Raw genomic sequence first — 18,011 nt, forward strand, 5'->3', positions numbered from 1 at the left:
TAAAGATGTGACAAAATAGTTACATTTCTATTGGTTCTATCGGACTTTTTTCGACTATATAAATCTTTATTTTTTGTAAACTTTAATGCATAAAATATTTTCAATCTAATAAATAATTTAATGATGTAAATAAGAGGAAATTTCTCACATGGGTGGTCAAATTCTATAGTTTTCACTATATCAAACAGCCTCTGAATGTTTTCTTCAGTGCAAAACTCATCAAAATTTAATATAAATAATTTTTCCAGCCTGTAAATAAAATGAACAAATTTTTCCACTTTCATGATCAAAGGCTTTTAAATGGGTAAATAATTTCGAGTTATCCAGAGATTCGGATTCTTTTGCAAATTTTAGACAAATATCACATTGATGTATTTGAAGACCCTTTTTAATGATGTAGTCAAACATAATTAAAGGCATTTTGAGTTGAGAACATTTCTCAGAAGCTGTTTGATATAATGAAAACTATAAAATTTGACCACCCAAATGAGAAATTTCCTCTGATCATTAAACGATTTATTAGATTGAAAATATTTGATGTATTAAAGTTTACAAATAAAGATTTATATAGTCGAAAAAAGTCCGATAGAACCAATAGAAAGGTAACTATTTTGTCACATTTTTAATTAAATTTTGTTAAATAAATTAATTTTTTATACTATAAATATCTTTTTTTTCTTTATAAATAAACACATTTGCATCCCATTTTAAATAAGATATACATATTACCAAAACTTAGAAATAACAGTTCAAACGTTCAACAAAAATCCTACACGCGTTTTTAAAAAGAAACATATAACTACGCACTATGTCATTCCAGCAAGTGAATACGACACAGCATAGGTTTCCGGACTAAACGACTGGTGTATTTACACCACTCAATAGGCGTGTCGGGTTTGCCGAGCGGTTTCCGATGCAGTCGCTTTCTTTCGCATCTGTTATAGGTAATTTGTGTCAAAGACGTCTTTCCCGCAGACTCTGCGATAAAGATCCGAAAATAGCAGAGCAAATAATATGTCACTGCTAGGCTCTGTGACATATGAGTTAGGAAATGTCCTGATTACGAAAATGTGGTCTGACAGTGACTATTACTCAGCAATAAATGGGATGGTAGTATAACTATAATGATTATATTAGTTTTGGAAGCCAATTGTGTCAATATTTCCTCCAATCTTAAGAAACTGATGAATATACGTTTTCACACTTCAGTTTTGTATCCATTGTTCAATTAATATGAACAAAAGTAGAACTAGCTTTAATTTTTACTGAAAGAGGATGAATATACTGATCAATTTCACCGAAAACGTACTCTGACGTTCATTTTACGAAACTGTAAAAAATGGCTTTCCGGATAAATATAGTCATCGAGAAACATTTTTTTAACAAAAACTTTCCTTTTTTAAATGGAAAAGCGCTATAAAATAACATTTCTTTTTCTTCGTGCGAAAAACTCTCTGATAATAAACAACTTAACTCCCAACAGCAAACTCAGCCCGGTCCATTGTTTGTTTCCAACTTCGCACAAAAGCTATTGAATATTTTTCGTCGAGTATTAAAATTTATAGTTGCGCGTTTAATTTAACTTTCGTCAAAGACAATACATTCGAGTCGGGCTTCCTTTTTCGTTGTACAGCGGAGTTTCATTTATTTTATTTCTATAAAGAATGTACCTAGGAAGTAGAATGTATTTAAATTTTTACATTTTGTTTTAAAAGAATTTGATACTTCCAAAATATCAAGAATATTATATTTTTGGTATATTTTCTTTTATTATGGCCCTTGTGATAAGATGTCTATTTTTCTTCTTCTTTACGTGCCGTCTCTTTCGTGGAGGTTGGCGATCACATTGGCAAAATCTTCACGATTCTCGGCTTTCCTCAAAAGTTCGTCAAAAGTTAGGTGAGTCCAGTTTCTGATGTTTCTCAACCAAGATAGTTTCTTCCTGCCGAGACCTCTCTTTCCTTCAATCTTACCCTTAACTATCAATTGTAATACGTGGTATTTTTCATTTCTCAATATATGCCCTAAGTATGATGTTTTTCTAATTTTAATTATATTGAGCAATTCTCTCTCTCTGCCTATTCTGTTGTAGACTTCGGTATTTGTGATATGGGCTGTCCATGGAATTTTAAACATTTTTCGATATATCCATGTTTCGAACGATTCGAGGCGATTCATCTCTTGAACTTTCAGTGTCCATGTTTCTGCTCCGTATAATAGGATTGACCAAACATAACACTTAACGAGCCTAGTTCTCAACTCTAGGTCCAATCTGGGGTTCTGGAAGACGTTCTTCATTTTAAAAAATGCATTTCTCGCTTGTTCTATTCTGGTTTTTATTTCCACGTCGTTGTTCAAGGTGTTAACTATCCAGGACCCCAAATATTTGAACTTGTAGACCTGTTCTAAGGTACTGCCCTCTATTTTAATAGGAATTGGTACATTTTGGTTCTTTCCAAATATCATGACTTTAGTTTTAAGAGAATTGATCTTCATCCCGTATTTCTTACAGGAGCCTTCAAGTCGTTCCATTAAACTCTGGAGACCAGTATCAGAATCGTCAATAAGAACTGTGTCATCGGCAAATCTAATGTTGTTAATGACTTCGCCGTTGACTTTAATACCGCAATCTGTTGAAGGGAAAGCTTCCCGAAAAATCGCCTCAGAATAAACATTAAATAACGAAGGAGACAGCACACATCCCTGTCTTACTCATCTCTGTATATTGACTGGATTGGAATTGTCATTTTCGATTTTCATGTGGGCTGTTTGTTGCCAATATATATTTTTTTCAGAAGTGTTACATCTTTGCTTTCAACTCCCAACTCATACAACATTTCGATAAGTCTCGTATGTTTGACTCTATCGAATGCTTTTTCGAAATCTACGAAACACACATACATTGATTTTTGTTGGTCTGTACACTTTCTGCGCCATCAATTGTAAACAGAATAAGGCCTCTCGTGTTTCCAATCCACTCTTAAACCCAAACTGTTCATGCCGTTTTCTTGCTCACCCTTCTTATAAATTCCGTTATGTATTATTTTAAGTAACACTTTCAGTGCGTGACTCATTAAACTAATAAGTCTGTAGTCACTGAGATGTCGAGCTGATGGTTTTTTCGGAAGCGGTACAAAAGTTGAGTGGAGCCGGTCATCAGGTACTTTTCCTCTATCATAGATCTTGTTAAAAAGCCTAGTCAGTATATCTACGTTCTCTTCTGATATTAATTTAAGTATTTCTGGATATATATTGTCAGGGCCTGGACTTTTGTTATTTTTAAGTTGTTTAATTGCCTGCAATACTTCACTATTGAGAATTTCTGGTCCTTGATCAACCGTTGGTCTTACTGTTGGTTCTTCTCTATAGTCATTATAAAGTTCTTTCATGTGTTGTTCCCATACTTATATTTTTTCTTGTACGTTTGAACACAGTGTACCATCTGAGTTAATAATTGTTAGAGGACAAAAACGTTGTGCTGGTCCAGTTAATTCTTTTATTTTTTTGTGTAATGTAAATGAGTCGTGTTTCTTTTGTAAGTCCTCTAATTCCACGCACTTCTCTGAAATCCACTTTTCTTTAGCTGTGATTATTGCTTTATTAATTTCCTTATTGCAACGTTTATACGCTATAGTATCTCGACTTTTGTGTTCTCTGCGCTGGTCCATAAGTTGGAGAATTTCGTCCGTCATCCTTTGTTTCTTCTTTGTTTTTAGGCCAGTTAAATGTGTTTGTGTGGCTTTAACTAAGGGTGTTTTTAATGCGTTCCAGGTAGTGTTTATATCTTCTTCACTGTTTCTCACTTCCTGCAAAGCATCATTAACTTCTGGGCTACTCTGTTTTATTTTACGTCTTCGTTTTTCAACATCTTGATGTCTATTTTTTATACGAATGTTTTTTCCAGTAAATTTTAATTTTAGTTTTATATTTGCAACAACAGGATTATGATCGGAATTAATATCTGCGCCTGGAAACGTCTTTGCGCTTTTAACAGATGATCTAAATCGCTGGTTTATTAAAATGAAATCTATCTGGTTCCGAACTATTCTGATGCCATTGTCTTGAGGGGATCTCCAGGTATATAATCTTCTTTTAGGCAACTTAAATAGAGTGTTTGTAATTGTCATGTTGTGGTCTTGACAAAATTCTATCAATCTTTCTCCACGCTCGTTTCTCACTCCTAGCCCGTATTTTCCAACAATGTTATTTATTGGTCCTTCGCCAACCTTTGCGTTCATGTCGCCCATAATTATATTAATGTCATGTTGTTTAGTTAACTTGTATACTTGTTCCAATTCATCGTACCATCTTTCCAATTCCTCTTCTGAACTTTCTGAAGTGGGAGCATAAGTCTGGATAATATTCACGTTTAGCGGGGTTCCTTCTATTTGTATCATCATACATCTATCTGATACTGGCACAAAATTGCATACAGAGTTGCTTAAGCTCTCATCTACCAGTATTCCTACTCCATTTGAGTGAGTACCAGTGTTATTTCCAGAATAATAAAAAATCTTGTCCATTGAATGAATTCGTCCCGAACCCGTCCACATATTCGGGTTTCACATATTCCAAGGATGCTAATGTTAAGTCGCTTCATTTCTTTGCACGCATTTGCAAGTTTTCCAGCTGCAAAAAGTGTTCTTACATTCCACGTCGCTAACCTTAAGTCTACTTTACAAAAGTTTTTCCTTCCGGGGATTCTTAGCACCCCTTGGTCATTTAAGACATGCCGGAGACTAGGGGCCGTTTTCCTTTAGTGTATAGCTATTGTGATTTACTTGGGAATATATAATGAGGTGGTTTCCCGTGGCCTTCCTCATCGCAGTATCACAACCATTAAAACTGATGCAGTCGTGCTTGTGAAATTCCAGACTCAAACCGGGCGGGAATCATTTTCCTTACGCTTTGAGCTGGTACTGGTGATCGCTGCTTCCCTTCACCAGGTGCCTTCATACAATCCCTGAAGGCAGGGTTGCTACATACGCCCCGAAAACTATTTTCTACTCCTTTTCCGCCGATATGGTCTTCACCCGTATTCAAGGATATATAGAATAAGGATATTCGACTGGCCCAAAAAAAACGTGCCGTATTTTGTCGAGGAAGTCGATTTCGTCACGACCAATGGGCGTCGAGTATTTGTAATTGAAAACATATAAATTGACGGTAACCTATGTTTTTTGACTCATTTCACTAACAAATGTGATGAGATTGTTATTGTAATTTATAGATCCAAAATCCAAACGTTTTTTGAATAAATAATTTATTTTAAAGTTATTTCCTAGAGGTTTGGTTTGGCCTTCTATATTCTGGTATTTGTCTACTAATAAATAATATCTTATTTTGTATTTCGATGTATGGAATTCAAGTTTTGTATCTGAAGCCGCAAAGAAATTTCGCTCTATAGTGAGAAAAATGTTATATCTTTAGACGCGTAGAATAACAAAATTTCTTATTTCAGATGTTCTAAATGTGAGTGCTTAATGTCAAAATTAAATATATACTTGAAATATTGGTTGAAATATTTCAAGTTATACCCTTTGCCCTTTGGAAGTAAACAAATATTGAAGAAAGTGTTGTGCCTTCACAGAATTTAAATTGGCATTAGGAATAGATTTCCTTGATTTAGTAATGATATTGCTCATAGAAATTGATAATATACTATCTTATATTCACTCGTTCAAGTGCTGATCTATTTTTAAATTGAATATTTATGTAAGTATTATGTATAACACGATATAAATAATTTAAGGACATAAGAAATTAAAATTTCAAGTGTCAATATTGATTATTTTTCCAGTTTTATTCAAATATATTGAAATTAATATGGAAACAAAAGTTCATAAATATTATTCTTAATAACAAGAATTGAGATTTGGGGATAAGTTTGAAAAGCCATGTCAGAAGAGTAGAATTAAAGACAAAGTATTAAGGTAACATATATTTGCATAAAGTTTTAATAACACTGACAATTTTATTTGTTTATGTTTATTAATTAAAATTTAGTTGCAATTTATTTCATATTCTAATATTTTTGAGAAAATTTTACTTATATACATACCTGAATATTATGCTGCTTTTCTATTTTAAAGTGTGCCGACTGTGCTGTTATTTTTATACTAGTAATATTGTATACTGTAGGTATCGTATTCATATATAGTTATATATATCAGTAGTATAGATACTTACTTTGTTTCTATGCGTACTTATATCCTTTATAGTCTTTGTAAGTGCATATAATACTACTTTTTTAAGAGAAGGCAGTTTTTAATAATCTATTGTTAATTCCCCTAATTCTGTGTCCCCTGGTTTGGTTTGGTTTGGTTATACAACAATTATATATTTTTTTATCATTACTGATTTTAAAAGTTTCTTTTCAAAGAATTTGACCATATATTTTTTTTTCAGAGTAATTGGGCTGTTCCTGAACAATATTGAATATAAATATTCAAAAATATGATTGATAACTGCATATCCTACTAAGTAGATCAATACCAAAATCCCGTTAGAGAAATAAGTTAAAATTATGTTTTACTTGTATAATTTTTTGCTATTTGTCCACCATTATTTGTGACTTAGAAATTAAATAGTCAAAAAGAATTTAGTACCAGTTTTTATTTCCCAAAAAAATTAATTGTTAAATAATTACATATTGCTTAAGATACAGTATATTATATTGTGTTTATAGTTGATAATTCTAGTTCTTAGTTGTTTATAGTTGATAATTAACAATATTTCTGATGTTAGATATTATATTAGATAAAAAATTTAATTACCAATAGCTACCTACCTATGTAGCTGCAGATTATATATTGTGTAGTAGGTACTGTATAATTCTTTAGTTCAAGAAACAAGTATCAGTACAAGTATATAACCAAAAAAATGTTGATGCAAATTCTTTGTATAACATACGTGGTAATAACCCTATGGTATTCAACTTTTCATTGTTCTTTTAATTAGATACACAATAAGCACATTAATTCGTTTATTAAACAACCAAAACTAACTATTTAAATTCACAATATAAATATCACAATAAATGTATAAGCTTTGATCAATTCCTATTATTAATACCTGACGACTTCATACTTTATAACTACCAATGGCTATCCTACTAACACACTAGCCAACTAATAATAAATCTGTTCTAAAAAAAATACAACATAAAGACATCGTTATTGCAATAATATAGAAATATATTCCGTGTATCATTATCTACCTATAAATACAATACCCACATCTTCTTTTACGCGAATAGTGCGTTAGGAGGCAGAAATATTGCCTGCATTGTACATCGTACAAATTGGCTAGAATTTATTAATATCCATTGCAAACATTTCTCTTTCAAAGGGTCTAAATGTTTTGTCTTTTTACTGTGTCCCTGTAATATGTTATCAATTAACAACAGTTATCAAATATGACCTGGACAATAATAATTGTTTTACCTTTTTTTCAAACTAAACTCTTTAAACCATCTTTAAACAAACTATATAAATAAAATTTATCTCATAACCTAACTTGCTGCTAGAATTTCTTTCTTGTTATTCTATGTTCCTGTATTGTTATTCTTCACATTATCAATTTCTATGAGCAATATCATTACTAAATCAAGGAAATCTATTCCTAATGCCAATTTAAATTCTGTGAAGGCACAACACTTTCTTCAATATTTGTTTACTTCCAAAAAATGTCAAAGCATATAACTTGAAATAATATTTCAAGTATATATTTAAATTTTTGACATGCACTCACATTTAGAACATCTGAAATAAGAAATTTTGTAATTCTACACGTCTATAAAGATATAATAACATTTTTCTCACTATAGAACGAAATTTCTTTGCGGCTTCAGATACAAAACTTGCGGATTTCCATACATCGAAATACAAAATAAGATATTATTTATTAGTAGACAAATACCAGAATATAGAAGGCCAAACCAAACTCTAGGAAATAACTTTAAAATACATTATTTTTTCAAAAAACGTTTGGATTTTGGATCTATAAATTACAATAACAATCTCATCACATCTGTCAGTGAAATGAGTCAAAAAAACATAGGTTACCGTCAATTTATATGTTTTCAATTTCAAATACTCGACGCTCATTGGTCGTGACGAAATCGTCTTCCTCGACAAAATACGGCATATTTTCCAACAGAGCCCGCTATAGGGAGTTGAATATCCTTCTTCTATATATCCTTGCCCGTATCCCTGGGCAGGGGGTTGCATTATACCCCACAACACTGGGTCCCCAGTAGAACTCAGCCACCGACTCGTTTGAGTCGGGCCCACTCCCGCGACTTGGACGCGTCTACTGAGATTTGACTAAGTGAGTTCAGAGAAGATGGCTCTGTGTCTCCTTAGCCTGGGAGCAATTCAGTCTATTTTTACACAACAGTTAATAATGTATATATTAAAAAAAAATGGATACATTTTATTAGAAATGTATTCCATATCTGTACTATTTGACAAAACATATTTTTAGAGGATATACTGGAATAAAAATGGATTATATATAATTTTAAGCCCAGTATAAATTATTTTATTCTATTTTTAGAGATTTTTATACGTGAATGTAGAGAAAAAAGGATATTATTTATTGCCTTTTTTTTTAAATAAAAATTGGCTTTGACCGTTGAAATTTATTTGGGACAATAAACACTGGTTTATTTAAAAATTTTGTTAATGTGAAAACATATTTTTTTATAATATATTTAAAAATTAGATATATCTCTATAAATGGCGTTGCTGGTCTGTATTTTTGCCTCTTTTATGTTCCCCGCAGGGAATTTTTTTTATATTATATTTAATTTTATTTTGCGTCTGTTAAACAATGAAGCAAAGCAATTTTATTTTGTAAAATTATGGATTTGTAGAATGGAAGTTATTTGAGACAATACTGTCAATTTTATTTTCAGATTTTATGATGATCTTTTATATTATTTTAGTCCTTTTTAATGACATCATAAAATCGACAAATTTAAACAACTTAATGTGCAGTTTTTTTCTAGTTCACAATATACTTTACGATTAACACTGAACGCGCATTTCGGTAACCATGTCAACATCTTCAGTAAGTGATTAAAACTAAATTATAACTATAAACTCACAGTTTACTTTTAATCATCTGCTAATGGTACTAACATGGTTAGCGAAACGCCCGTCCTGGGTTAAAAGGAGAGTGGTTTGGTGCAACTAGTGTTATATTTTACTTTTTTTTGGTGGTGTAAAATACTTTTACGTACGATTGAAATAGTCTCGGAGCAGTTATATTTTATTTTCTTCTCCAAGTGTCATGTTCCTAATGAACGTTGACAACTGCCATATTAACAATATCTCATCCGTGTAATTCATCCGTGTTTAAACCTGTCCATTTCCGCAAGTTCCTCAACCACGAAAATCTCTTGCGCCCAATCCACTGCTTTCTTTCGATTTTTCCATTAAGGATCAGTCGGAGAAACTTATATCGAGGTCCTCTGATTATATGGCTAAGGTATTCAAGGTTTCGTCGCTTGATAACATTCAGAAATAGTCGTAGGTGCTCTATCTTCGAGTTTTATTTATATTAATAGATAGCATCCAGTTTTTACAAGCTTCGTTGACTCTGTTTACTAATTCTTGCAAATCTACGAGATTTTCTGCCATAATTACGGTATCGTGGGCATATCTCAGACTATTTCTCCTCCCATTACAATTCCTTTTTAGCCATTTAGGAATTCTCTAAATACGTTTTCTGAAGAGGGCGGGGGAGAGTATGCACCCCTGTCTCTAACTACTGTTCTAACTACTCAATAAATACATGTGTTTCTATGGTAGCCAAAAAAGATATCGTATTTGTACTAGGTATGATAGAACGAAGCTACTACAAAAATTATATTAGATTTACCAGTAGGCACGAGCTTTCAGAGAAACATTTATCTAGCCTAAACTTGACAATCTTGGCTAAACATTGAATTGGGGTAAAACCGACGATGCCACAAAACCAACTTACAGAGAAAACTGATTAATATATCCAAATATCATACAGTTACAATATCCAAATATCATTACAGTTACAATACTTTTTAAATTGATGCGTTATTACTTGGCAACACCGTGAGAACTGCATAACAGCTCCAAGACTGTGGTCAGTGATAGATAGCAAAAAGACAAAACAACTACTAGGATACAAAAAAGAACCTAGTGCGCATAATTGTAGGATTCATAGCTGGAAACAGCCGCGCGGGGTAAACCTAGTGAGATGGAGGATGACAACTACTGCAGAATCTGTGGAGAAGAAGAAGAAACCCATACCTGCTGTGCCACTGTTCAGCACTGAAATACCGACGCTTTAAAACTTTAGGGCAAGGTTTTTTTGGAGGGACTATAGGAAGCAGCAGAAGCCAATATCAGCAACATCGGGAACTTTGCAAAGAGCTGGAAGTGCTTTAACGCAAAGAAAGAATGAGAGGAAGGATTGGTACAATATTAACAGGGGTATCGCAATGCACCCAAGGCCACCGAGTAAAGGATCAAACATGACCCCAAACCCTAAAAACCTAACCTAGCTTAACCTAGCATGTTCTTGGGACTTAGTATACCCAAAAAATTAACTTGATTACTTAAAAATTCTTACAAAATAGGCATCGGTGTTTTTCCCCATACCCTTCAAATATAAGTTTTGCGTATTTTGAAACTCTGTAAAAAACAAGGGGATGTTCATTACAGGCAAACAGTTTTTTTTCCAGTCAACAGGATAACGAAATAAAAAAGATTCTTTTGTTTTATTAGGCGAGGTGAATGCGAATATTTTAACGCATTCTTCCTAGTTTTGTAGCGACGAATTTTCATGTTGCTCTTTTTTATAACGAGATGATTTTTTTTTGGAAAAAATAAAAGTGGCAAGTGATACATTAACCGCCGGTGACGACGTTAGCTCCGCTGCGCCAGTCTCGGTAGTTAATGCGGCTAAATTGCGGAAAAGGGGAACTGGTCGGCGTGTTTCGCCTTAATGCCGTACCTATTTTTCGAACAAAATACCGTTGCCCGTTGCGCCCTTTTGTCGCTTTGATGTACGCAGTGGGAGAATGGATATATTTTTATTTTGTTTTTTATTCTCTAAAACAATAAAGCAAGGGAAAATATATTTTTTATTTATTTCTTTTCGTTGCCTAAATTCGTGACTTTTTTTAAAGCAATTTTTTATGGAATCATTCAAGTTCATTTTCAGTTCTCTTTTTAGTAATAATTTCTATCATTTGGAAACATTTTTAATTTTCTGAATTTTAATTTTTGTCATTTCTACTTTATATATAGTACTATTCTTTTAAAAGTTCCTCAATATGGCCGACCTAGTTACGAAAATTGGTAATTTTTTTTAATGAAAAATAAGTTGGCGTTAGCGAATTCAGAAATTGATTTACTCTTTGGTTAACAATAATATTTTTCAGGATTGTCAAGTTGACGTTAAAGTTAGGTTATTAGGTGGTTGTCATAAATAAAAACATAGATTATTGAAATTATTTAATAAGAATAAAGGTATTTTACCGCAGATCCGAAGAGATTTTACTTAAAGGTATTTTATAAATTTTCTCAGAGAGAATATTAACTCCCCTGTTTCTTATATTTCAGTTAAAGGGACGTAAGAACTATAGGAAGTAAATTTTTGTTTTCATGTTTTAACGATATCTGAGAGTTCCTAGAATTATCAAGATTATTGAATAATTATACTTGTTTAATAAGTGAAATTAATAGAAGACTTGGAAATAGGATGATGTTTTTCATGTTATAGTTGATAGATCACCCCATTTTTCTTAATTTGTTTTTATTTCAGTACAGTTAAACACAAATTGAATTGATGTGTGCAAAAACAGCTCTATATTTTCAAACATCTTATTTAAATAGTTCTTTTATATACTGTTAAACTGTATCAACTACAAAGTATTTAGCAAAAAATTATAAGGTAATAAATTTTGCATAATTTAAATTAAAATTAAATTTATAATTTATGAAAATTTATAATACCTATATAAAGATTAGAACACAATCCTCTGAAGGAAAAAGAAATACTCAAAAACTCATTAAATATACTTTATTAAAAATAACAATATACAAAAACATCCATGCAAACTGTAATATTCAGTACATTATCCACATTATACCTTTATTAAATTTGTATCCACACTCCTGTCAGGAAAGCCAGAAATGTTTGTTTAAATATTAACTTATTTTACATTGCCAGAAACACATCAGAATATATCACAACCATAACTATAGGTTAATCAGTACTAAATTTTATACCTATTAAGTGATGCGTTAACTAACAAGTATAGGATAAAAAACAGTTATTAATATAGAGTGTACTATACAATGTCCTGCTTATTTATGAAATTACTTTCCCTTCAAATGTGAGGAATACCAGTAAAATAAAACAAAATTTTTGGTTTGGTTTGGTGTTTGATATTCTAACTACATCTATTACAAACCTTAAGTACTTTTAGTGAGTAACTGTATTTTTTATTATTCTTTGTGTATCCTGTAAAGTAAAAAAATATATATTTCAAGAAATATAAAAACAATGCAATAGATATCAAACAGATTCATAAAAACTACTTAATACTACTACAATTATTGTACATAATTATGTATTTCAAGTGTTATTTGATGTTTGGTCCCATTACCAACATTACCTTATTTAGGTCTTCTCTACTAACTCAACTTTTAAACCTGTTTTAAACCTTCTTTATATTTTAAAACTGATTTACAACAATCTGTAATGCCCGCGCTGTTTCCTGAAATATAAGTTATAATCTATTTATTATCATATAGTACATATTACAAACCTGAAAATTACTGATACGAGGAAACTTCTCAAAATAATTAGAGACCTTTTTACAAACATCTGGACTAATTTATTTTCACGAATTTGTGAACGAGTCAATGTTTTCTAATACGTTTTTAAGCGTTTTACACATTTTGAATATCTTCCAGCCTATTCGTCAGTTCTTGATCGGTGAAAAGATTATTTATAACTATATAATTAGTACTGCAGATTGCAGGTTAAATAAAAGAATAAAATCAAGTAGAATTTGTGAATAAAAACTCAAAAAATAATGAAAATATTTAGAAAAAGGAACCGTAAACGTCAATGTCAGCCAAGTGTCAGAGTTTAATTGGATTTACCACAGATTATTAATTTGAACGATTTGAAATACAGTCGATTCTAGTTTAGAGATTTTCGTTTTTTAAGCCTCCCATACTCAAGTCCGCCATATTGGGAAGTTTTAAATGAATAGAAGTATACTTGTAGAGCGTGTCTTCGGCAACTTGCCGAAGCACTATCATGTAAAACAAACTTGATAGCACTATCATATAAAACACAAAAAAATTATGTGTCTGTCTGTCCGTCTGTGGACTCCATTCGGGTAACTCTATCAACGTGCCGAGTTTGGTTCCAATCATAAAAAATAAATATAAATATAAACTGAATTATAAAAACTGAATTTCTATGAAATTTTGTATACTTACTTTTATTTTGTATATAGGTATTATTTCTGAAAATATTTCTGAGCGATAAAAAAATTATCACAAATCAGTTTTTTCAAATGGAAACCCACTTTTTTATTTCACTATTGAAAGGTTTTCAAATTCGTTACTTTTTGATTCTACATGTCTATACCTAAAATAAATCGTGTTTCAGTAATTTAAGATTCAGTTTTAAAGCGTACATTTTTTTAAAAATGATTTATGATAATTTTTTAATAGCTCAATTCCCTGACAGCTACCGCCATTATTATATGACATTCGAACAATTTAATTTTTGAAATAGATAGCCACATGTTTTCTCTTTATGCCACAGTGGCTGTGGTATTCACTGTATTTGTCGGTTGGGCTATACAATTTTTTTTGACACGCAGTGTTTTTGCGTCTCAAAATTTTAAATATTTGTTTTCTCAAAAACGGTTAATCTTAGATATAGAGTGTTTAATATCAAAATTCATAAAATTTTACAAAGAAGAGAGAGAAAAACAGGGGCACGCATTTAAAATGAAAAAGTTGCTGTCAACTTTCGGTATTTCCGGAAGTCCCGCCATATTGAAAATATTTTTAACCGATTGATCACATTGTGAAATAATGATGTGCAAAAAATCTCTGATCTAGATATTGTAGTTCTCTAGAAACTTCTAATGCACGCTCAGCCTGGGACACCCTGTATACCTATTATCTTTTTTATTTAATAATTTTAGTACTATACAAGGTGAGCGTTAAATAAGTGCAAATATTTTCAAGGCTGGTAGATCTCGATAGAAGAAACATATAAATAACCGAGTTATTTTATGTTGAAAATATAAGAAAAAAATGTTTTGTTGGTTAAATTTTGAGAACCCCTGTATCTTTTGTAGGTTTTCTTTCTTATAAATGTAATCTACTACTTATATTGCCATAATATCAGATATTATTTTTTTACTTAAAATTAAAAAATAGTCAAAAGTTAATAAGCGAAAATAATATTGTAGACGTGTTTCTGGGTTCAAAATATACAATCCCTTTAACTATTTGCACTTATTTATGACTCACCCTGAATAGATATAATTATTTTTTTTGGATAAGTTGTAAACTATCCGATACTACAGGTTTTTGCCTTAGAGTGGTTCATTAAGAGTGGTTTTACAGTACAATATATTTTAAAGAGTTTTACATTTATCTATATTTCCATACCCTGTGTCCCGAATCCTTTTTTTAAATTTATAGAAAGAAAATCTAGCGTTATATTTCAAATATATTTAATACTAAATTTGTTATTCGGATACGTATATAATTACAATTATCTGACTAAAAAATTGGATATATTTTTGTACATCTCTTTGTTTTTCTACGATACAAACGAGAGAATTTATTTAATAAATCACTAACAAACATGGAATTTATTTATTGCTAAAAATTGGGTTTTATTTACGGTTATGGTTTTAATCCAAAATTTTAATTTAATTTATTTAGATACTATATTATAAATTTTCTGCACTTTAAAATTATGTGTGTTATTTTTCATATCTGGACCAAAAATATAATATTGATAATAATACAGGGTGAGTTTCCTACGATGTTCTCTATGGGTATCTCGGAAACTACTGGAGATAGAGAGTTGGTTAAATGGGGGAACAATTGCAGTTTTGTGGGGTCATAAATTTGCGCCTTTCAGATTTTTGAAAAAGTTCATGGCTTACTATAGATATTTCGAAAAAAACAAATGTATGTTTTATTTGTAATTTTAATTACGTAATTTTTTTTGGAATTGATTTGTATTGTATGACATTTTTTATTATTTGTATATTTGTTTTTGTACTTTTTTGTTTTGTAAATGATTTGTCGATGAAGCTATTTTGTTTTTTTTTACAATAAAGCTTTGTTTTATTTTTCTTTTATTGTATTTCAAATTTTGGGTATTTTAAAAATCGTCCCTAATTCCATTATAATCTATTTTAGACAAAAAGTTTTCAGATATAAGTTGTAGATAATTACATCCCTAATGAGGTTGTGTTGTCCGATTTTTTCTAAAGCCATTTTTGATATAGGACACAAACATATGTTTTTTTTTAAATGGAAACATAGTTGGCCATCACTTCATAAAAAGCGCTTTTTTTAAGCTTTTCAATGATATAAGCTATAATATGATTTTTTTCACAAAATTACTGAGTAATAGCCAGTTCTTATCTTTCTTGACTAATTTCACTTAGTTAGCCATGGAAACAAATTCAATCGTCGTTGCTCTCAAAAATGTGAAACTGTCACATCCAAACTTTGTAAATTAAATTAAACCAAAATTGTAAATATGAATTTTTCAAATGAAGAATAGCGGATTGTTAAAAAAAGATTATTCGTTCAACTTTTCTTGGCCATACAGTTTCGAGGATGCGTTGACCGGTGAACGTTACTTACGTTTTTTAAAAAACGGTTTTCAAGACATGTTAAAAAAGTTAAATTTAGATAAATAAATAAATAAATAAATAAATAAATAAATGCCTTTATTGTCAAAAAATTTTTCAATTTGTGGACAAAGGTAAACTAATAAACAAAGTAAAAAAAAAAACAAGGTACACAAACAAACAAACAAAAGATAATACAAAACATTATACAAATAATATTGTCAGTCTTATTGTTAAAATAAACATATATAAATGTTTACAATGTCAAAGAACAAAAAAAAATAAAATAATATTCAAAAATATTTAGCCAGTTTATAGCAAAATATCAATGACCTCTAAATAAATTAATTTCGATGTCATTAGTAAATATAGCAATAGCAAACATTAGACCAGTGTTTTCAAGATCAAATTCGATTTTCAATTCAAATATAATTCATTTACGGCGTAGAAAGCCTTGTCTAGTAAATAAGAGTTCAATGCTTTGCGAAATGAAAAAAATGATGTTATGGATTTGATTTCAAATGGCAGGTGATTGTGCATTTTTTTCGAGTTGTATAATATTGAACTTTTAACTAACTCTGAGCGTGGGGTAGGTAGATAAAGATCTTGCTCCGCGTTCCTGAGTGGATAAGTGTGAGATGGCCTTTCTTGAGAAGCTGATACATGTTTACGTATTAGGCAAACGGATTCAAATATAAATAAGGAAGGAAGAGTCAATATTTTTAATTCTCTAAAAAAGCCCCGGCAATGAGTTCTGCTGTTTAGTCCCAGTGAATATCGAACAGCTCTCTTCTGGAGCTTGAAAATGCGGTCAAATTGAGCCGCACAACACGTACCCCAGAATGGAAGGGCATACCTGAGGTGCGACTCAAAAAGTGCATAATAAACAGTTCTAGCCACTGACAAGTTAAGCTCCTTAGAAACAGACCTTAATGCAAAACAGGCAGAGCTCAATTTTTTCGACAAAGCTTCGATATGTATGTCCCATTTCAGAGAATTGTCCACAACAAGCCCTAAGAATTTTACGGATTTTACGACGTCAATGGTGGTGTTGTCAAGTACAAAAGGCTGCAACGAGTTTTTATACGACAAAGCCTTAGTTTTAGAAATGTTGAGACTCAGGAGGTTCGAATCGCACCAAGATTTAATGGTGATTAAGTCATTTGATATAATCCTATGAAGTGCCGCGATGTCCTTGTTGCTCCAAGTGAAGCTAGTGTCGTCCGCAAAAAGACATATTTTGCCACTGATGTTTATGTTAGCAATGTCGTTAATAAAAAGAAGAAACAAAATAGGGCCTAGTACTGAGCCTTGTGGTACTCCACATTCTATTGGCTTGCTAGAAGACAACGTGGTATCCACCCTCACAAGTTGATTCTGTTGCTCAGATACGACTTAAACCATTCGAGAGATGATCCCCTGAACCCATAGTGCTGCAGTTTATTAATTAGGATCTTATGATTTACACAATCGAACGCCTTTAGAAAATCACAGAAAATTGTTGCTGTAGAATGATGGTTGTTTAGGCTGGAGTAAACTTTATTAAGGAGGGAAAACATAGCGTCATTTGTGGACTTGTTGCTTAGAAATCCAAATTGATATTCAGTAAGTATTTTGTACTTAAACAGAAAAGATACCAGCCTGCTTTTAACCAACCTTTCTATGATCTTAGATAGCGTTGGAAGGAGTGCAATTGGGCGATAGTTAGAAGCTTCATCTTTGTCTCCTCCTTTGTGCAGTGGAATGATTATTGCCGTCTTAAGACATTTTGGAAAAATACCATTTTGGAACGACATGTTTATTAAAGTTGTTAGGTGATTCAGAGTGCTTTCTGGCAGATTCGAAAACATTTTTAAAGTTAGCCCGTCGGTCCCAGAAAAGGATGGTATTATTTTTGATGGTATTAATTGTACTGCGAAGCTCTTTAAGAACTACGGGCGAAAAAAAGAAACTGTGTAAGTTTACATTATCATTAGAGAGATAAGAAAGTGGATCATGAGGAGGACATATGGTATTAGTTAAGTTTTTCGCTACATTTACAAAGTAATCGTTAAGATACTCGCGCATTAATAGAGTTGTTCCAACATGACTTTCATTATGATACCCC

General features: G+C 31.4%; 1 protein-coding gene and 1 long non-coding RNA gene across 2 annotated transcripts; one reads left to right on the forward strand and one right to left on the reverse strand.

Annotated features, from left to right (window-relative positions):
* Positions 1 to 3,404: 3,404 nt before the first annotated feature.
* Positions 3,405 to 4,553, reverse strand: LOC115886804 (craniofacial development protein 2-like). The gene has a single exon (XM_030906095.1). The coding sequence runs from the start codon at positions 4,551 to 4,553 to the stop codon at positions 3,405 to 3,407; it is 1,149 nt and encodes a 382-aa protein (XP_030761955.1).
* Positions 4,554 to 5,542: 989 nt separating this feature from the next.
* LOC115886803 lies at positions 5,543 to 6,908 on the forward strand. Its single transcript, XR_004050948.1, has 3 exons — positions 5,543 to 5,715; positions 5,801 to 5,933; positions 6,409 to 6,908. It is a non-coding gene; the product is annotated as an uncharacterized LOC115886803 (long non-coding RNA).
* Positions 6,909 to 18,011: the final 11,103 nt, after the last annotated feature.

Source organism: Sitophilus oryzae, unplaced genomic scaffold, assembly GCF_002938485.1.
Source record: "Sitophilus oryzae breed Bouriz unplaced genomic scaffold, Soryzae_2.0 scaffold_497_pilon_pilon, whole genome shotgun sequence".
Classification (NCBI taxonomy): domain Eukaryota; kingdom Metazoa; phylum Arthropoda; class Insecta; order Coleoptera; family Curculionidae; genus Sitophilus; species Sitophilus oryzae.